This window comes from Quercus lobata, chromosome 8 (assembly GCF_001633185.2).
Source record: "Quercus lobata isolate SW786 chromosome 8, ValleyOak3.0 Primary Assembly, whole genome shotgun sequence".
NCBI lineage: Eukaryota > Viridiplantae > Streptophyta > Magnoliopsida > Fagales > Fagaceae > Quercus > Quercus lobata.
Window position 1 is genome coordinate 1088879 of NC_044911.1, and position 22468 is coordinate 1111346.

The 22468-nt window shown below is 34.5% G+C and overlaps 1 protein-coding gene across 1 annotated transcript; it reads right to left on the reverse strand.

Annotated features, from left to right (window-relative positions):
• Positions 1-20163: 20163 nt before the first annotated feature.
• Positions 20164-21682, reverse strand: LOC115955429 (transcription factor MYB8-like). Its single transcript, XM_031073556.1, has 3 exons — positions 21550-21682; positions 21157-21286; positions 20164-20623 (listed from the first exon to the last, which is right to left on the reverse strand). The coding sequence occupies exons 1-3, from the start codon at positions 21680-21682 to the stop codon at positions 20164-20166; spliced, it is 723 nt and encodes a 240-aa protein (XP_030929416.1).
• Positions 21683-22468: the final 786 nt, after the last annotated feature.

The following is a 22468-nucleotide window of genomic DNA, read 5'->3' on the forward strand; positions in this document are numbered from 1 at the left end:
CAATGTAAATATCCAAGAGTTATAAAAAATATAAAGGTAAAAACAATATTAAACCACTAAACCACCAAAATGAACCAATATCTATGATTTGCTCTGCTCCCCCTCAAACTATGCATCTCCCCCTCAAAATATTTCTCCCCCTTTTTTACCGGAATGGACAAAGAGGCTAAAACTGCTCAGATTCTAATTTTGATCCCTGCTCCATCGTCATGTCTTTAATCTGTGATGATAGCGCAGTAATCTAGCCTTGGATATAAGCAAATTGATCCGAGCATGCCATACATCTGATTTACCCTTGCAATGAGGCGATCAGGTCCCCGTACTTGTGCTTAGGAAGATTGTTATGCAAAGCCCTCCAGGGCTGAGGTGAACCTATCAATTTCTTCCTCCATATCCCCACCTTCTTCCTCAACAGCATCCCTTGGGATTTGAGAAATGCCAGTTCTTGATTCGGTGAGGGTCACGATATGAGCACCAATGGGATAATTTCTTTACACAATGGAGCACTACAGGACAAATGGCTTCTTCCAATGCTTCCCAGCAGTACCAAATCCTCACTTTACACTCAGGATGTGAGTGGTAAGTGTTTGGGCTATCAACCTCTCAAGCATTTGGAAATCGAAAGGTAGGAGTTGAGGAAAACCACAATGGATTGTGTAGAGATCTTAATTATGTCAATTTCCCACATTTTCAATTACTCTAATGTGTCGCAATCGCATGCTTCAACACAGTGGTAGCACTACATTATAGAAAGGGTGTTCAGTGTCACAAGAACATTCTAACGTGACAAAAATTTTGCTTGCAAAAGAAAAAGAAAAAAGAAAATGTATATATACATATACACACACAACTAACCAGTCTTGTCTACCCTAAAAAAAAAAAAAGAACACCATAACTTGAGGATCCCAATAATTTGGGTTCAGTGAAATACAAATAATGTTACGTTCATAATATTTTCACAACAAATTTTAAGTGGTAAGCTGTTATTGGTTCTAATTTGGACCTACTACTAACAAAACTTTTTTAACTTCCAATAACAGCTTGTTACTTATGATTTGTTGTGAAATTGTTATTAAAATTTTGTGGATATAGTATTATACATTACTCCAAAAAAATCTTGGACCCCAAATATGAACCTTAACCCCTTAAACCAAAATAAATAAATAAAAGATCAAGTAGCAACAATAAAAATGAGCTCAAATAATAGCAAAAATAATCCAAGCAAAAACAAGACTAAATCAAACAACAACAAATAATCAAATAATTCAACAAAAAGCTCATTTTTTTATAATAAAAAAAAACCCCTCTAGTCATTCAAATTTGTAATTTGTTAAACCCATTCCTTAAAAATATCTTTAATTTCATTTTTCCTGAAATAGGTCCTAAGAGAGATATTGTGGCATATGGCTCGTAGTCACAGTAAGTATTGTCTTTTGCTTTCTCTTAGATGTTCTCCATTTTTCCTTTTTCTATAATCATTTTAGACCCTCTCTCGTTTTATTACTTCCTTCTCAGCATTCTCAATTCTCACTATTTCTCTTATTAGTGTCTTTTTGCCTTTTTATTTTATTAGTAGAAGGAAATTGTAAAACTTTGTCTATTATTTTTCCTTTTTTTTTTTTTTTTGTTTAGAAGATATTTGTAAAGTCCAAATTTTTTAGGTTGGAAACCATGAACAAATTATAACCTTAGAATTTAGTTTGTGCAGCTGTTTAGTCTAGAAATATTCAGTTAAACAAAACAAATGAAGTTCAGCACAGTTGAAGACTTAAGAAATTAGAAAAAGCATATGCGGATAAGTTATACTTATCTTGACCAATCGAGATGCACATCTTGACTGATCGAGATTCGTGCAAATTGTGGATCTAGCTTTTTCTCTCAGTCGTTTGATTTAGGATTTTGATGGATCTTAAGCATATATTAATACAAACCCTAGAGCAAGTTTTTACACATTCAAAGGGGGAGTGTTCTATATACAGATCTGGAGATTTTCCATACCCTTTTAGGGCTACAACTAGAGTCCTTGTGCAAACAACATACCCAATCATAAAGCGAAGTTGCTACATTTAGTCAACCACAGTTGCTGATCTAAATCTTTAAGTATAGATTTCAAAGTCACAAACTGGAGAGTTTGTGTTGCTGATCCAAATCTTTGAGTGGAGATCTCAAAGTCACAAACATAGGAGTTTGTGTGCAACAGTTTTACAGTAGATCGAAGCTAGAGTCCATGGATTTGGAACTACGTGTGATTACACCAATATGTGCTATATGAGGTAGCAGTAGATTTAGGGTTAAATTTATTGTATAAACTTCGATTCTTTTAGTGAAATGTTTCCTTGAGGATTGTTTAGGTTAAATCATCCCCATGTCTTTTACTTTGAAACCATAGTTTCAAACGATTTCCTAGGTCATCATTTTTGGTGTTCATGTGATCTATGCTCATTTGATGTTTAATTGATTTAGATCTATTGCATAATTAATCTAATAAATTATTTGGTTAATATTCGATAAAACCTGAGACAACTGGGGTCTAAAACCCTAACAATATTGTTTTTTTAATTGTTGTTGTAATGTTGATATATTTAAGTTCTTTAAAAAATTAAATTTCCTAGAGCTGCCACTAATTCGATATATGCCCTGTTGCATTATAAATAACTAGTAACTTGCCCGTGCGATGCGGGGATAATGTTGTAATATATTGTAATTTTTTTTGGAGAATGTTGTATATATAATAGCATATTTGATTTAAAACTTTGTTAGTAATGAGTTCATCATAAGAAACAACAATTATAAATTGCACACACATATCCATTATAATTATTCTATTCAAGTAATGAGCAATAAAAAAACAAATTGGAGTAATATTTTATAATAAAATTTGATAAAAACATGTTAATTCATTCCTTATTATTGATCTTTATTATGTGATGTAATAAAGAGTTTCATTGTGAAGTCTTGTTTTTTTTTTCTTCAATGCTTTGTTTTTTGTGGTATGGTGATGCTTGGAATGCTTGTTAAGTGGTACGTTATAATCTTTTGTTTCTTCATCTTCAATGTTTGAAGTTAAGTGCTTCCCTATTTATTCAATTTTTGAGCTTTTATCACTTTTTCCTTTTGTTGCATCATTTGTGTTGATCATTAATGTATTGGCAGTAGAAGAAATTTGACTGGATTTTACAAAGTTTGGACTTACAAATTTGTTGTTGCTAAGATTTTGCGTAGCTATCTGCACTTATATTAAATTTCAGCATGTTATTTACATCAATGTAAATGTGATGTGACATTTTTTTGTAAATGTTTTTATATTTTTTTGGTTACTTTAGGAACAGCGTAGCGAAAGAATTAATATAACATATTTGATTGTGTATTTTTTGTTTTATTCTTCCATACCTTTTTGTCATTTGAAGATGCATAAAAAGTTTTAGCACCTGCGTAATTTCAAAACCATCATTTAGATTGAATTCATTCAAATGAAGTAGGAAAATGTATTTTCTTCCTAAAATTTTCTTCAAATCATGTGAGATTCCTTCTCCAATATCAATCTGCAAATGAGGAATTCAATATATATAATGATCAGTTTGCAGTAATTTAAATAAGTTGTACCTCAATTTGTTTGTATAAACGTTGTGCAGACGCTATTACATTGATTCAATGATTGGCATCGTAGTTTCAAACTGATGCGGGGATGCACACAGGGTTCATCATAAGCACCAATAGTGTACTTAATTAATTAGCCATTATTTAGTGCAAAGAATTATGTTTACTTACTAATTCACTTTGCCTTATTCATTGTAGCTAACGGCTTTTCATAATGAGTAGCTAATAGTAGTTGATTTATAACCTTGTTTTAATAGAATAAGTTGATTCACAACTTGGTTTCAAGAAAAAGGTCATTCTACAGTATCCATATTTTTTTTTTGTGTAGGTACGGTATCCACTTATAAATTTAACCATTGATTTCACTTGTTTTGATTCAGGCCGTTGATATGATTTTAATGAATTACCAATTACCGGCCAAGAAGGTAACATAAAAGTAAAACACTCAAACAAAGGAAAAAACAAACGTATCTGTTTTTTCTCTCTCGCCGTCTCGTGTTCTCTCTCTGTGCTGCGTTCTTTCAATTCTGCTCGTCGATCTTCGCCGATCTTCACCTCGTCTTCATACAAATCTCAGGTAACCACTCTTCATACCTTTTCCCTGAGTTTATCGTCAAGATTTGGGCCTATTTGATTGGTTTTTTTTTTTTTTTTTCCTCTAGGAATTTTCAGCACTAGCATTAGGAATGTTGTGAAATATGAACTGAAATTTCATAATAGGCAGATTTGGGTTTTGGAGAAGGCACGGGGTTTTTTTTAGTTAAATTGAGTTTAACTCATTGAATGTATGAATTTATTGGTGAATTTTTGGACTCGGGTTTGATTAAATTGAGTAACTAATTTTGTTGGTTAAGTTGAGCTTAGCTTGTCGGACCATGTGAATGATTGGTGAGTTTTCGGATACAGGTTTTGGGGAAGTAACTAATTTTTTTGGTTAAATTGAGTTTAGTTTTATTGAGTGTGTGAATTGGTGGGCGAATTATTAGATTTGGGTTTTAGAGAATTAACTTGTTTTGATGATTAGGTTGAGTTTAGTTCATTTGTATTTGCGTAGTGTGTGTTGTTTTGTTGATTCAATGTTTGTGTGGTTCAATTCTTTTGCAGGTAGTAAAGGGGGAAGGAAATATATCAGGCTATGCCCACACACATCCTAGTACTAATGGAAGCAAATGGTCTAGGGAAAAGAGATTTAGGAGTAATGCCAATGGTTTTTTTTCCACAAACAAGCAGTGCGTGTTGTTTAGTTGCTTTGTGAATTTAAACTGATTGAGTATAATTTTCCAGTATTTTATGATGGTCTAGATTGATGGTTTTAGGGATTTTAAGTTATCATTATGCTAGGACCATATAGGCTGTTGAGACAATTAAATACATTTCATGATTGAGAAATAGGAGAAGCTTTATGCTTTATTTAGTTGCTGCAAAATTAGAGAGAAGAGACAGGAGTTTTTAACTTGGTTATAGTAGGGGGTGAGTTTAGTGGCATTCTTCCCAGCTTCTTTTCCAAAAGCACCACCAAGGTCAAGGTGGTCTAGGGCAGTGTTTTCTTTGAAATTCTAATGATTTTTTAAGTGATGAAAATTCTTTGAACATTTTGATTCCTGTCTTATTCCTACTTTTCTTATTAACCAAAGGTATTATTGTTCATGGAAACCTAATTTCATTTAAAACAGGGGCTCATGGATTGGTTTATGGTATTCAGAGAATTAGTTGTCCATGTTTCTGATTCAGTTGTTACAAAAAATGTTTTTAGTTTAATATTGATGGGTGTATGTCATTTACAGGCAGCAAAGCAATGGTATCAATCAGGGTCGTGGTGACAATGGAGTGCATGGTGACTACTTATCTCTTATTATATAAGCTTTTTATATCGTTTCTAGTTCTTTATATGTTTCACTGCCCTAACTCTGATGCCCTGATTCAAGTGAAGATTCCCGGATGAGTCCAAATGATTTGCGTTTGAAACAGATAAACAAAAGAAAGATGAAGCGAATTCAAAGGGTTTTTGAAGAGAGAAGGAAGATGGACCAAAGTCAAAAGTTGTCAAAAACTATTCAGCCTGCAAGGCATAACATGCAGCAGCAAAGGTCTGATTTAAAGGACGTACTTTTTTGTGGCAAACACCAGCCATAGAAAGACCTAGATCCCCAAATATAAATTTGAAATCTTCTAGGGGACTCTCACCACAATGAAATTTCAATGAGCTGCACCAAGTACCATCGCTATGGGCAGCTGATAATTCAAGAGCTAGATGGTTTTTAAGCAATGATGGTGCTTCTAGGCCAACAGGACCTTTTAACTGTCAAAGGTCCTGATACTTCAGAGCTAGTTATGCAGCTTACACCAATAGGTGGCATTCGGTATATTCCCCACCCCCCCCCCCCCCCGCGCTCTGCTGCCCTGTTTTAGCTTAATTTAAGGGGATTTGGTTTGTATTTGTGAGGTTATCTTGATTAATGGTTGTGTATAATTCTTGTTGGTCATTTAATGTTATGTATTCATCATGCTCTTTTGAATGGAATTTTAAAAGGTGGAAGAATCTCACACTGTCTGAGGTGGAAATTTTATTGTCTTCAATAATTATAGCATGTCTGAGGTGCAAAATTTGTTTAGACTTTTTGGAGTATAAATTCACCCAATACAACTCCACTATGCTGTAAACATAGCAAACAACATGAGTTCTATGCAATTGTGATATTGATTGGTTAATGTGATGCTTAATTAACCAGCTGGATTGGAGAGATGATTAAGATCATTGAAAGCACACAATCAATTAACAACATTCTGTCAGATAAATCTTTATCAAAATAATTGTACATCACTCACATTTGACTACCTCATCAAATTATGGTAAAATTTGTGGTCTTAAAAGAGCCATTATGTTATGGTGGGAGCCACATATGCCATTTGAGACATGGTTTATTGGTCTAGATAGATTATAAATAAATAAATAAATGAGGAGGAAAGGTAGTGGATGATCATGTGAAACAAAAAATATGCACTTTACATTTTCTACACTTGTAGATGGACAGCGAAGCCAATCATCTACCAAAGCTGAACCTTCAAGGACAAGGTGGATGCCATCCATCGACAAGATATTTGTGGACTTGGTTGTTAAGCATACACAACTTGTGAAAGAGCAAATTACTTTTAGTTGTTATAAAGTATTAGTTGTTGGAAAAATGTAGCAACAATGGTATAGATTCTAATGTGATATTATAGAGTTTTAGCCAAAAAAAAGCTAGTGGCGAAACTTAATTCATTCATGTGTGGACCTCATCTGTGTGTTAAATGTTGAAACTATGAACTTTCCATTGAAACTATTAATTTTTGATTTATAGTGTATCTTAAAATGCTGCTATAGGGGATTTACTGAGACGTTGAAAGTTAAAAAATAAAAATAAAAAAAAAGTAGAACTCGAGTCTACAAAAGTTGAGTTCCACTGTGATAATACACACACATACATAAATCAGTAGAACATCATATATGACTGTTTATGAGTTAGTGATTTAGTGAATTTTTTTTAAATGAATGGGAGACTAAATTTTTATTTTTTGTGATTAGAAATGTATGTGTTGGGTGCACACATGTACTTGTACTTCGGGCACTCTTATTTTTATTTATTTTTTTTTTTTAAAGTTTTGTAGTTGACAATTAGGTTTTTGACAAGAATTTGAAAATAAATTTGCAAGGAAAAACCATTACACTTTGAAAAAATAAAAATAAAAGGTTCCACTTATTGTTAATCTTATTTCACTAGTTCAAAGTTCAAACACTTGCTAGCAATTGGATTGCACAGTTTGACTGAAAGATAGAGATTTTATTAGGAGATGGAAATTGATGCATAGTTAAGCACTACAAGAATGAATTTCTTCTACTTGCAAATTGTTAAATAACATCTAATTTTCCTCTTTACCCTTTGATGATTCAATGTCAAACTTGTTGAGTAGTCTTACACTCATAACAAGGGTATTCCGGAAATTTAGATGGAATTTAGGGTATTTTGGTTATTTTTTAGATTTTGAGGGTATTTTGGTCCTTTTTATGTTCAAGGTCATTTCAAACATTTTTGAGGTACTAAGGGTTTTTCAGACACTCTCTTCGAATGTGGGCATTACGGTTATTTTTTTGGTTCTAAGAGTATTTTGGTCATTTTTTAGTCTTCATGGTTATTTTGGTCATTTTTTAGGTTTTAAGGTCATTTTGATCATTTTTTAGGTTTCAAGGTCATTCAATCCTTTTTTATATTCTATAAGGGTATTATTTTCATCATTTTTTGCACCCATAATCATTTTTTAGGTTTTATGGGTATTCTAGTAATTGTTGAGGGTTTTGGTGGTATTTTGGTCATTTTCAAGTTTTATGAGGTATTTTGGTAATTTTATAAGTTTTGAGGGTATTTTGAATTTTTTTTAGGTTTTAGGGTTATTTTAGTCATTTTTAAGGTTCTATGGGTATTTCGGTCATTTTTTAGGTTTCAAGTAGATTACGATCGTTTTTTAGATTCAAAGGACATTTCAGTCATTGTTTAGGTTACAAGGTCATTTTATTCCTTTTTAGGTTTCAAGGTCATTAAGGTCATTTTTTAGGTTCTAAAGGTATTTTAGACATTTTTTAAATTTTAGGGTCATTTTAAGGATTATAGGGTATTTCGATCATTTTTTAGGTTTAAGGGTATCCTAGTAATTTTTGAGAGTTTTGTGGGGTATTTGGTCATTTTTAAGTTTTAGGAGGCATTTTGGTAATTTTATTATATTTAAGGGTATTTCGGCAATTTTAGAGGTTTAGGGGTATTTTTGTTATATATATATTTGTTGATTATTAGGTAAGTCAGTGGGGTCGGGTTGGCTATAACCATATGTGATATTGGTACTACCTAATGTGACAATGGAACCATCAAATATGAGGGGGAAAAAAAATTAGGCTCTACTGACTCACATGAGACTGACACTTTTCATTATGGTCAAAATGATAAACTATGAAAGACTAAATTATTTTGTTTAAAATTTTTAAAATAGTCGGGTTGTTTGTTTTTGGTAAAATTGGTTAATTGGGCTTAATTGTTTTTAACTTTACTATTAGTAATTTTTTTTGTTGGGCTAATTTTTTGGGATGTTTATTTTGTTTTGGATTTTAGATCTAAAATTTTTTTAATAGCTTTTAAAACAAGGAAAATGCTAGAGCTACAATTTTTTTTATAAAAGTTGCTATTGTGATGAGCGGTTATTAGTAAGTAAAAAAGTGACATTAGTGGTGGGCCCAAATGTAAAAGTATGGTCAGATGTGATATTGGTATTACCTAATGTAACAATGGAACTTCAAATGTGAGAAAAAAAAAATGATACCACCAAATGTGACAAAAGTACAGTCAAAAGTGATGTAGGTACTGCCTAATGTGATAATGGAACCAACAAATGCGATAAAAAATAAAAGAATCACCGAATGTAACAAAAGTAAAGTCACATGTGATATTGGTACTACACAATATGAAGATGGTACCCTCAAATGTGAGAAAAAAAAATGAATCACTAAATGTGACAAAAGTATTCTCAAATGTGATGTTGGTACTGCTAAATGTGACAATGAAACCATCAAATATGAGAAAAAAAATAAAGGAACCACCAAATGTGACAAAAGAATAGTCACATGTGATATTAGAACTGTACAATGTGAGGATAGAACCATCAAATGTGAGAAAAAATAAAGAAACCATCGAATGTGACAAAAGTACAGTTACATGTGATGTTGGTACTACACAATGTGAAGATGGAACCATCAAATGTAAGAAAAAAAAATAAGGGAACCATCAAATGTAACAAAAGTATTGTCAAATATGATGTTGGAACTGTATAATGTGAAGATGGAACTATCAAATATGAAGAAAAAAAAAAAAAAAGGAAAAAAAAAAAAGGAACCACTGAATGTGACAAAAGAACTGTCACATGTGATGTTGGAACTGCATAATATGAGGATGAAATTGTCAAATGTGAAAAAAAAGAAAGGGAACCACCGAATGTGACAAAGAACTTTCGCATGTGGTGTTAGAACTATATAATGTGAGAATGAAACTGTCAAATGTGAGAAAAATATAACTTGGTATATTAAGTTACTTATTAGTGGGTACTATACCCCTTTTTTTGGGGGTTGTGGTAGAATTACCCCAAAAAAAAAAATATATATATATATATATTATAACTTCATGATTTGATTCAGTGCCCTGCCTAAGAAATTCCCTAAATAGCAAGAGAGTTAATGCATTCGGAAGTGGAATTGGAAAGCATGCTACAAGTTCCCATCACTATTTGTTTCTTATTCTAACAAGAGATTTAATAACAAGCCAATTAGAAGAAGACCTATGTAAGGTTGAATTTAATCAACCATCTTGTTGACTTTATTTCGTGCTAAATTTACTTGTATTTCAGCAATTAGTAACCCTATATTTAAGTGAAATTATTGTAAGGGTAGTGAGTGAGATAGTGTGTTGAAATGTTCAAGAGTGTGCAAGAAAAACAGAGACTCACGACTGGATCTCGCGGGTGACTCGCGGCTGCAAGCTGCCAGAAGCAGCACACGTGCCAAGCATGCAAGAAGTTGAAGCGTCATGCTAGTTGGAGCACTACAGGACAAAATAGGACAACTGGCCGTTCAGTTATCTCGCGGCTGGATCTCGCGACTCAGTCAAGTTGCGAGCCAGCCCTGTTTTGAAAAACCTGACTCTTCACATTCCATTCTTACCCCAGTATAAATACCCCTTATATCCTCGAAAGAATGAGGGCTTCTAGAGAGAATTTTGAGAGAAACCCTAGAGAAAAACAAGATTGATTCATCCACAATCTTCACAAAAAAGACTCTTCAAATTCTTCTACTCTCTTCCTCTCCATTGTTAAATCCTTAAGAGGCCTTGTACCAAAACCTTTTTCTCACCATATCTATTTCTGTGAGAGGGCTGTTTGGTGTTTTTGGGAAGCAGTTAGGAAGGAACCAATTTCACATTGGTTGATGCTATGGTCAAGTAGCGGAATCCGGGAAGTTAGAAAAGAAATAGGTTCGACGCAACCTCGTTGGAAAATGTAGTTTGGAAGGCTTAGGTACACTGGATAGATTAGGTTTGGAAGGTCTATTACTTTTCATGTATCCCAACTACATTTTCTAATGGATTACTTACCGCTTGGAGGGCGGCAGAGAGGTTTTACGCCGAGGGCTTCGGTTTCCTCTTCCATAACACATTGTGTGTTGTCCTTGTGTTTGCATCTTTCTTCCCTTAATCTTTGCCTTTTATTTTCTACTGTGGATGTGATTTTAATTGGTTTAGATTGTTTACAAATTCTATTTATAGCTTGTGTTTATTTTCCGCACTCTTATTGTTTGTCATAAAGTTTGAATTGGTAATTTTGTTATTGGGGGTCTAAACGTTCATAGTGTTTTATACACTAATTGAACTTTCAATTGGTATCAGAGTGGGTACACTTGTTGTGGTTTAAATACCTAAGTGTGATCCTTGACCCCTTGTGTTTATTTGCCATGGATTGTGCTTTGTATGCCTCTTTGTATGATTTGGTTGATGATAAATGTGGTATGTCACATGTTTGTGAAAATGCCTCTATGAGTGTGGATCCTAATAATTGTGATGCTATGTTGCATGAATCATTTGATGTTGTTGATATTCCAAATGACAAACTCTTGAAGAAAAATGCTAAGAAGTTTCAAAAGAATTTGAGCAAATTATTTTGTGAAAATGATGATTTGATTGCTAAGCTCAATGAATCCAACAAATTAGTTGAGAAATATAAAAAACTTGCTGAAAATTCTCTTGAAAAGCTAAAAGCGTTTGAATGTTTGAATATGGACTTGGATGCTAAACTTGTTTTGTCTAACAAACTTGTTGATGAGTTAAAATGTGAAAATGAATCTCTTAAGATGCATGCCAAGTGTTTGATTGCTGAACCCATTGATAAAAGGGATAATAATATTTGTTGCAATCATGTTGTGGTACCCGATCTTGTACCTATTGTGTGTTCTACCTCTAAGGACAAATTGGTGTACGTTCCTCCACACAAAAGAAATCAAAAGGTGGAGAGAAAAGTTGTTAAGTCAAAGCCTCTATTTAGGTCTCAACCTAAGGCTTTGGATGGATTTAAGTTTGTTCCAACTTACCACCATTGTGATGTGATTGGTCATATAAGACCCCAATGTCATAAGTTGAAGAGAGAACAAAACTGTGTTGCTAGATCCCTTCCCAAAAAGCCTAGTAGACCTAAACACATTGTTTGTCACCATTGTGGTGCTTTTGGTCATCTAAGACCTCATTGCTCTAAGTTTTATGCTCTTAAAAGAATCAAAAGAAAAGAGAAATTGAGCTTCTTGGAAGTTGTGCTAAAAAGAGTAAACCGGTTTTGAGTGAAAATAGCATGTTGTTAAAGAAAATGTTTAATGCTCTTAACTCCTTAACTATATGCATCTCTGGTTCTCATTCTTCCAACCCTTGTCTCACTTCTCTTGAGACACTCATTCCAAAAAATCGTTCCATTTGGATGAAGAAGGGTTCCTATGGTTGAGCTTTTGCTCCAGAGATTCATTGATCTAATTCTTTTGATCTTTGTAGGACTTTTCATGCATTAAATGTCATATTTTTATGCATTTTGTGCATCTTGCATTTCTTTTTATGCATTTTTTTTTGTTTTGATCTTACTTTTCTGTTTTAGTTTTATGTGAGTAAAAAATCCAAAACCACATAAAAAGTGAAAAATTCAAAAAATTTGATCATATATGTTTGAGCACATATCACATGTGAGTTTTGCCTTGTACCTTTGTACAAATGGCTTTATGCATTTACGAGCTTAGCTTGTTCTTTATGCACTTATTTTTTTGTGGGAAAAATCTTGAAATCTATGTGTGATTATTGTAAATCGATCTTCAAGCTTGTCATGAATAATTGGTCAATAGTCTTGATGGTTTTGATACTTGCATAGATTTGTGTCTATATATCTTCGCACAATTTTTTTATTGTTTTTGCTTAAAAAGCTCAACAAATATAAATCTCAAAATGAAAAGAGATAATGAGTTGTAAAAACCGTCGCACATACTAGTATTTGACTAAGAAAAAGGGAAAGCGACTTGTTTTGAAAATAAATGATGCCCAAAAGCCAAAGGCTTGTTCATCAAATTGAAATATCAAAAATTTCAGGCATCAATCTCAAAAATGAGTTGTATTAATTCAAAATGATCAAATGATATGAATTGTAAAAAGTCAAATGAAAAGCTTCAAAGATATGTAATCATTTTCTTGTGAGAGGTCATATATATTCATTTTATAATTGAGATAGACCACTTGACTTAGTACTAGTTGTGTATGACTTGATTGAATTGATCATTGAAGCTTCATTCTAGACTAAGGACTATTCCACATTTGATACACACACATAACACACATGCTTAATGTTCAATGAATGTCTTATTCATTTGTTCAATTGTACTTGTCTAAATGTGATGTGTGTGTGTTCAACTATATATGGATCAAACCAAAAAGTTTTTTGATCAGTTTATATGTATTTGGAAGTGATTTTTATCATTCTTTGTGTTCATGTTTAATGTTTACTTTGTTCTTCAATGTTTAAACATGTTCTGTGTTGAAAAACAAGTGTTAGAGTTTTTCGCGACTCAGCTGGTGACTCACCAGTCACGAAACCCCAGTCGCGAGTTCATCTAGAAGTTTTGGCGACTTACTCGCGACTCACGAAAATTTTCGCGACAGAACCTGGTGACTCGCCTAGTCGCGAAACGCCTAGAATCAACTTTTTAAAGAGCTTTTTTCGTGGAAAATCTGTTTTAAACCTCTCCCGTCCTCTTTTAAACCCCTCTTTCAATATTTTTACATCAAAACCCAATCAATTTGAATGGTTTTTCATTCCTTAACATCTCTAAGATAATTTTAAACTTTTTTCATTATTTTGGATCCTTAGATTATGTTTTTGAGAGTTTTGTTCTCTTGGTTGAGATTTTCATCATAGGGGTCGGGAAAACTTAATTTTTGTCAAATTTTTTCATGGGATTGATTTCTTTTGTTGATTTGCATTGGATGTTGGCCCCTTGTGGCAGAAAGAACATGAATTAAGGATGGTTTTCATGATGTTTATGCATTGTTTCACATTGTTGTTCATAGTGTGCATGCTAGGTGTTTGATAAAATGCCTCTTAGGCATTTTCTCGCTTGTTTGGACTTCGATGAGTACCAAACTTTGGAGTTTCTCATGTTTCCTCATTAGGAACATGTTTGGTTCATTGGTTGTGTTTTTAACACACCTTGCCCCACATGTGCATTTTTCATGCATTGGTTATGCATTGCACATAGCCACCTCTTGCACACATATTTGCTACCTTTGTCATGCATTGGTTTATATCTTGTTTCTTCATCCTAGCATGTCATGTTTACCTTATGCTTTATAGCACTTTGTTTTGTCTTAGGATTGAGTTTCATTTTCCCATTCATCTCGCACCCCTCATACATCATTAGCATTGTTTGTTCCTTCATCTCTTGCCCTCGTTTCTCCTTGACCCTTTTTCTATTTCTGACAAAAAGGGGGAGAGTATACCGGAGAGTTTTTGTCATTTCTATATGACTCTTGTGCACATCCTTAAGGGGAGAAATTCTATTTCTCATGCACATTTATAGGGGGAGAGATATTCCATAGGAGAGATGCATATACCAAGGGGAAGAAAACATTGAGTTAACAATAAAACTTTATTTTGTTTGTTTCTCTTTATGTTTGTTTTATTGTATTGCATCAAGTTTGTGTTTTGGACATGCATATATCCCTATGCTATTGTGCTTCATTGAATGCATGTTCAGATGATCATTTGCTTTGTTATGTGATCATTGTAATAGTTTCTATATGACTGTTTTGGTGTATGATCAAGTTACTCACATGTTTCAAATCATGTTTACTTGATCGCAATTTACTTGTTACATTATACTTGTCCTTTTATTACTTGTTTTACCTTGAGGGTCTAATGTGTTTTGTGCAAGTGTTGCAGGTTACAAATATATATGTTCCAAGTGCATCACAGCTTCTCATCATTCTGAAGGGGAGAAACTTTAAGCACTTTTAGTTTATATTGTTCAAGTTTATATTTAGTATTTTGTGGTTTGTACCCATGTTACTTTTGTAAGTTTTTAGGGTTTGTTTTCATTATCTGTAAGCTTTATGGTCTGTACCATGCTTTATGCAGCCTTTTATACTTTATTAAATTAGTACTTTTAACTAAATGTCATGCATTTTCTTGTTAAGTATTGTCACTCTTGTGCCATTGTAGGATTGTTCCTAAATGCATATACTTAGTGTATTGTGCATTGGTTGAGTGTTGGGCATACAAGTGACTTGCATTGAGCTTGTTAGTTTGTATGTTCAAGTGTTCAATCCAAGTGTGAATGAGCATTGTGGTCACTACCTTGTAGTGATTGCTTTGTTGATCAAGCCATGGTTTGTTTCTTAGCTCCATCTTTGCTTGATCACATATAGCCTGCATTATATACATTTCATGCTTTTCTGCATACAATGATCATGGTTTATTGTTGTGTTTCAGGAATTTCATGTTCATATGATTCAAGAGTTTCACAGCTTCTAGATTTAGGCGTGAGTGAGTTTTGCCATTGTTCCCAAACTTACTTTTAAGTCTAGAGTCTATTTTAGGGTGTTTTGTCATGGAATAGCCAAAAGGGGAGATTGTAAGGTTGAATTTAATCAACCATGTGTTGGTTTTATTCCATGACAAATTTGCTTTTAATACAGCACTTAGAAACCATGTATTTAGGTGGGAATCATGTAAGGGTAGTGTGTGAGAGAGTGTGAAGAAATGCTCAAGATTGTGTAGTGAAGCAGAGACTCGCGGCTGGATCTCGCAGGAGGCTCGCGTCTTGCAAGCCGCCAAAAGTTGCACACGCGTAGAGCATGCAGGGGAGCTGAACAGTCATGCCAGTTGGAGCACTACAGGACAAAAATCCATATTTGCCATTAAGTTAGCTCGCAGCTTGAACTCGCGACTCAGTCAAGTCGCGAGGTCAAGTCGCCAGCCAACCTTGTTTTGGAAAAACTGACTCTTCACATTCCATTCTCACACCAGTATAAATACCCCTCATTCCCACAAAATATGTGTGACTATTCAGAAAGAAAAACCCTAAGAGAGGTTTCTTCAAAACACCCATCCAATTAGAGAGAGCTATTCATTCTTAGAGAGAAATCTTTGTAGTCTCTTCTCATTCCCTCTCTCATTGTCATACCTATTGAGATGAGATTTCTATCCAAACACTACCCAAACCCATTTAGAGTGTTGAGTGTTTTTGGAATTTTGTGAAGTATTGGAAGATGCCAAGGATGGAGGATGCTATGGATTATAGCGGAATCCGGTAAGCTAAAAAAGAAAAATGTTTGGCATGACCTCGTTGGAGCAACAAGCTTGGAGGGCTTAGGTACATCGGGTAGATTAGGCTTGGAGGGTCTATTGCTGTTCATGTATCCCAACTACATTTTCTAGTGGATTATTGACCACTTGGAGGACGGCGGAGAGGTTTTACGCCGAGAGTTTCGATTTCCTCTTCAATAACACATCGTTGTGTTATCCTTGTGTTTGCATCTCTCTTCCCTTAATCTTTGCCTTTTATTTTCTGCTGTGGATGTGACTTTAATTGGCATAGATTGTTTACAAATTCTGTTTTATAGCTTTTGTTCATTTTCCGCACACTAATTGTTTGACATAAAGCTTGAATTGATTATTTTGTTATTGGGGGTCTAAACGTTCAAGGGTATTTTACACACTATTTGAACTTTCATTAGTATATTCTAGAGAGTATACCGGAGTGTTTTGTCATATCTATATGACTCTTGTGCACATCTTTAGGGGGAGAAATTCTATTTCTCATGTACATTTGTAGGGGGAGAGATATTACATAGGGAAGATGCATATACCGAGGGGGAGAAGACATTGAGATTGTAAGGTTGAATTTATTCAACCATCTAATTGGCTTTATTCCGTGCCAAATTTGCTTGTAATTCAGCATTTAGTAACCCTGTATTTAGGTGGGTTTGATGTAAGGGTAGTGAGTGAGATAGAGTGAAGATTGCTCAAGAGTGCGCAAGAAAACAGGGACTCGCGGCTGGGACTCGCGGGTGACTCGCGGCTGCAAGCCGCCAGAAGCAGCACACGTGCCAAGCATGCTGGAAGATGAATAGTCATGCTAGCTGGAGCACTACAGGACAAAACAGGATAACTGGCCATACGGTTATCTCGCGACTGGATCTCGCGACTTAATCAAGCCGCGAGGTCAAGCCGCGAGCCACCCCTGTTTTGTAAAAACCTGACGTTTCACATTCCTCTCCACTCCAGTATAAATACCCCTTTTACCCACGATTGAAAGAAAGCTTCCAGAGAGAATTTTGAGAGAGAAACCCTAAAGAAAAACAAGATTGTTTCACCCACAATCTATACCTTAGAGTCTCTACAAATTCCTCAACTCTCTTCCTCTCCATTGACAAATCCTTGAGAGGCATTATACCAAACCTGGTTCTCACCATCATCATCACTGTGAGACAGTTGTTTGGATTACTGGGAAGTAGTTAGGAAGGAACCAATCTTCATTGGTTGATGCTACGGTCTAGTAGCGGAATCCGGGAAGCTAGAAAAGAAAAAGGTTCGGCGCAACCTCGTTGGAGCAAGAAGCTTGGAGGGCTTAGGTGCACTGGGTAGATTAGGCTTGGAGGGTCTATTGCTGTCCTTGTATCCCAACTGTATTTTCTAGTGGATTGTTTACTGCTTGGAGGGCGGCGGAGAGGTTTTACGCCGAGGGCTTCGGTTTCCTCTTCGATAACACATCGCGTGTTGTCTTTGTATTTGCATCTTCCTTCCTCTCTATCTTTGCCTTTTTATTATCTGCTGTGGATTTTATTTTGCTATGGCTTAGATAGTATTTAACCAATTTCGTATTTTAGCATATGTTAAGTTTCCACACACTAGTTGTTTGACATATTGCTTGAATTGGTTAAGTTGTAATTTGGGGGTCTAAACGTTCAAAGGTGTTTTGTACACGTTTTTGAACTTTCAGAGATAATAAGAAAACTTTGTTCTATTTGTTTTTTTGTTGGCTTTATGGCGCTTTGAGTTATGCTTTGTGGTTCTCATCGCATCATGTTTTTGTTTTGAACATGCATATATCCCTATGCTATTGTGCTCCATTGAATGCATGTACGGATGATCATTTGCTTTGCTATGTAATATTTGTAGTCATTTCTATGTGACTGTTTTAGTGTATGATCAAGTTGCTCACATGTTTCACATCATGTTTACTTGATCGCAATTTACTTGTTACATTATACTTGTCCTTTTATTACTTGCTTTACCTTGAGGGTCTAATGTGTTTTGTGCAAGTGTTTCAGGTTACAAGTATATATGTTCCAAGTGCATCACAGCTTCTCATCACTTTGAAGGGGAGAATCACTTTGAAGGGGAGAAACTTTATGCACTTTTAGCTTATATTGTTTAAGTTTTTATTCAGTATTTTGTACTTTGTGCCCATGTTGCTTCTGTAAGCTTTTAGGGTTTGTTTCCATGATTTTGTAGGCTTTATGGTTTGTACTATGCTTTATGCAGCCTTTATGCTTTGTTAAATCAGTACTTCTAACTAAATGTCATGCATTTTCTTTTTAAGTACTGTCACTCTTGTGCCCTTATAGGATTGTTCCTAGATGCATATACTTAGTGTATTGTGCATTAGTTGAGTGTTGGGCATGCAAGTGACTTGCATTGAGCTTGTTAGCTTGTTTGTTCAAGTGTTCATTCCAAGTGTGAATGAGCATTGTGGTCACTACCTTGTAGTGATTGCTTGGTTGATCAAGCCATGATTTGTTTCTTAACTCCATCTTTGCTTGATCACATATTGCTTGTTTCATATGCATTTCATACTTTTCTGCATACAATGATCATGGTGTATTGTTGTGTTTCAGGAGTTTCATGTTCATATGATTCAAGTGCTTCGCAACTTCTAGATTTAGGTGTGAGTGAGTCTTGCCATTGTTTCCAAACTCACTTTTAAGTCTAGAGTCTGTTTTAGAGTGTTTTGTCACGGAATAGCCAAAGGGAGAGATTGTAAGGTTGAATTTAATCAATCATGTGTTGGCTTTATTTCGTGACAAATTTTCTTATAATACAGCACTTAGAAACCTTGTATTTAGGTGGGAATCATGTAAGGGTAGTGTGTGAGAGAGTGTGAAGAAATGCTCAAGACTATGCAATGAAGCAGGGACTTGCCGCTGGATCTCGCGGGAGGCTCGCGGCTTGCAAGCCACCAAAAGTTGTACACGCACAGAGCATGCGGGGGAGCTGAACAGTCATGCTAGCTGGAGCACTACAGGATAAAAATCCAAACTGGCAATTCAGTTAGCTCGCGGCTTGAACTCGGGACTTAGTCAAGTCGTGAGGTCAAGTCGCCAGCCAGCCCTGTTTTGGAAAAACTGACTCTTCGCATTCCATTCTTACACTATTATAAATATCCCTCATTCCCACAAAATATATGTGGCCATTCAGGAAGAAAAACCCTAAGAGAGTTTTCTTAAAAACATCCACCCAATTAGAGAGAGCTACTCATTCTTAGAGAGAAATCTTTGTAGTCTCTTCTCATTCCCTCTCTCATTGTCATACATATTGAGAGGAGATTTCTATCCAAACACTACACACACCCATTTAGAGTGTTGAGTGTTTTTGGAGTTTTAGGAAGTATTGGAAGATGTCAAGGATGGCGAATGTTATGGATTATAGCAGAATCCGGTAGGCCAGAAAAAAAAAAGGTTTGGCGCAACCTCGTTGGAGCAAGAAGCTTGGAGGGCTTAGGTACATCGGGTAGATTAGGCTTGGAGGGTCTATTGCTGTTCATGTATCCCAACTATATTTTCTAGTGGATTATTGATCGCTTGGAGGACGGCGGAAGGTTTCGATTTCCTCTTCGATAACACATCGTTGTGTTATCCTTGTGTTTGCATCTCTCTTCCCTTAATCTTTACCTTTTATTTTCTGCTGTGGATGTGACTTTAATTGGCTTAGATTGTTTACCAATTCTGTTTTATACCTTTTGTTCATTTTTCGCACACTAGTTGTTTGACATAAAACTTGAATTGGTTATTTTGTTATTGGGGGTCTAAACGTTCAAGAGTGTTTTACACACTATTTGAACTTTCAACATTACAAAACCAGATTACAATAATAAAAGGGTCTAACCATTGTAGTTGCAGACACAGCGGACACTAGACACACACAACCAATGTGGGATAAACATCCTTTTTTTTTTTTTTTGGAGTAAACAATAATACTTATTTGAACACACACGAAATGATTAATTGAATTGCACATCATTCAATTAATCTAATTATTCACATTAATTAAAAATAAAATCATAATTATTATATTGATAAATATTTCATTTATTCATTTAATATTAAATTGCACCAACACACTATTTCACCAAATATGGATCTTCACTAATTCTCTGGTAGTTCTCGATTTCTTGCATTGCCTCGTAGATGGAATCTACGCCTTCATTGTAGCATGATTGAGATGCACTAAATCCTCCATTTGCCAAGGATTCTGGATAGTTATTCTGAATGTAGGTATTGTCCAATACAAAGGGTTCAGTCCAAAAGTCACTAAACGATTGTTCAAGTGTTTCCAATGTAGCAAGTCTTCTGCAGTCCAATTTATGCCAGATGAAGGTGCATTATCAAAGCTCAAGTATGAGAATTCACTAGAAGATGTTTCTAGGGGTAATTGGGAGCTCTCTTGAACTTGGTAAGAGGGAGAACTGCTTACAGAATTGTCTGTTTCTGTCTTCCTTGCTATATCAACGTCATGTTGGTAAGCTTCATTGGACAGCATTTTCATCTTTGATATTGTAGGATTTTTCTTGGTGCGCTTCTTCAGGTGGGCATGCCAGTGGTTTTTTATATCATTATCTGATCTCCCTGGCAAGCTTGCCGAAATCATAGACCATCTACAAAGAAAAATACATGGGGTTTATATAGAGGTTTTTTTTTTTTTTTTCCCTTCTTTTTGATGAATGAGAAGATTTTATTGCATCAAATGTCTAGAGTGCAGAGTTCAAGTAACAGCACCTATTAGCAGAACTGGAACACCAGTATATACACCAAATCTATCTCAATTTCAAATGTTTATATGTTCGTAGTTTCATTACCATCTATATACACATATATAAGCTCATTGAAAAGTTCATTTTGAATCATTTCAAAGAAAAACTGACGAATTATGGTGACATGTCTTGGTTACTTACAGACGCATTTAATGCAAACATAAGATGCTTATGAGTATTCACCATGCCAACATGATTACGCTGAATTCTTCAAAATGAGTGGCATGCCTGAAGTAGGTTATGCTCATAAATATTTGTTATCAAGCATGAAAACATGCAAACAAGAAAAAGCGCATGGAAAGAAGGGGAGATTTTGTAAATAAAGTTATGTTCATCCAAATTCTTGTTGAAGAATTAAGAAAGATTTAAGTCTGTACTTATTGCCTAGTTCTTCATGCAATTTGATGATCATAAGCTCTTCTTCTTCTGTGTAGTTTCCTCGTTTTACATCTGGCTGGAGGTAGTTCACCCATCGCAGTCTGCAACTCTTCCCACACCTCGATAAACCTGTAAACCAATGTATAACAAAAAAAGGTTGATTAACATGAAGTACTGTTAATCAACCTCGATAAACCTGTAAACCAACTCTTCCAATTTATTTTTTTTATATTTGGATTTTCCCAGGAAAGAAAACTATGATAGAAAATGGAAGACAATCATGATAGTCGCTAAAGGCAAATCATGCATAAAAATGAACATTAAAAGTAAAGGAAAATCATACAAATGTACTTGGATTGATTTCTATAAGCTTGAAAGAGTTTCTTAATTACCTGCCAATTTGGGAAGTTCCCGCCAGTTCCAGTGGCCAAATCTCTGAATATAAGACCTTAGTTTATTATCTTCTTCTACACTCCATGCACCTTTCTTTAGTCCATTTTTATCATAGAAGGGAGCTCTCACCATCTCTCTCTAATTAAAAATTTAGGTCAAGTGATTCCCTAGCTCCACGTAGCATATTTATATAAAAAATTTGAGTTGAAAAATGTTCAATAATTACTGCCTGGAAGATGGACCTATCATATGTTTGGTCCAGATAATAATTCAAAAAAAAAAAAAAAAAAAAATGTAGGCGCACAAAATGATGTTGCAACGAAAAGGGCTGTTGATAAAGTCGTGATTCCATGAGTGAAAGCACTAGTCTTTAGAGTGTGTTACATGCTGCAGCATAAGCTGTGTTCGATTGTGTAGAAGCCACTTCTTCCATGTAGCCGTACAGTAGGCATAAATTTTTCTCTAAATATTTGGAGATTATCAATTGGTATCAATGTAAGTCTTGGATCCTAATAAGAGCACTCACATCAGTGCTTGTATAATAAAAGATAGTACTTCATTTTAGTCAATCAAATCTAAAATTCATATACATTACACATGTGAAACTGTGTAAAAATACATAATTACTAACACTATTTACTCTAACACTATTTATTTTGCATTTAGGTTTTTTATTATTTTTTTATGTATTTCAAGGATAAAAAAAGAGAGTGGATGTTGGTTATTGTGGGTGAAGAAAGATAAATAATTTTTTCTTTTAAATGAAGAAAATTGACATTTTAATAAAATGCAGTATAAAATAAATAATTTAATATAAGGTGTTTTAAAAAGTGAATATGTAAAATAAAAAAATTAATTATTATACTAAAATAGACGTGAATTTTTGTATGAGTTGAATATGGTAAAAAAAAAGAGCTA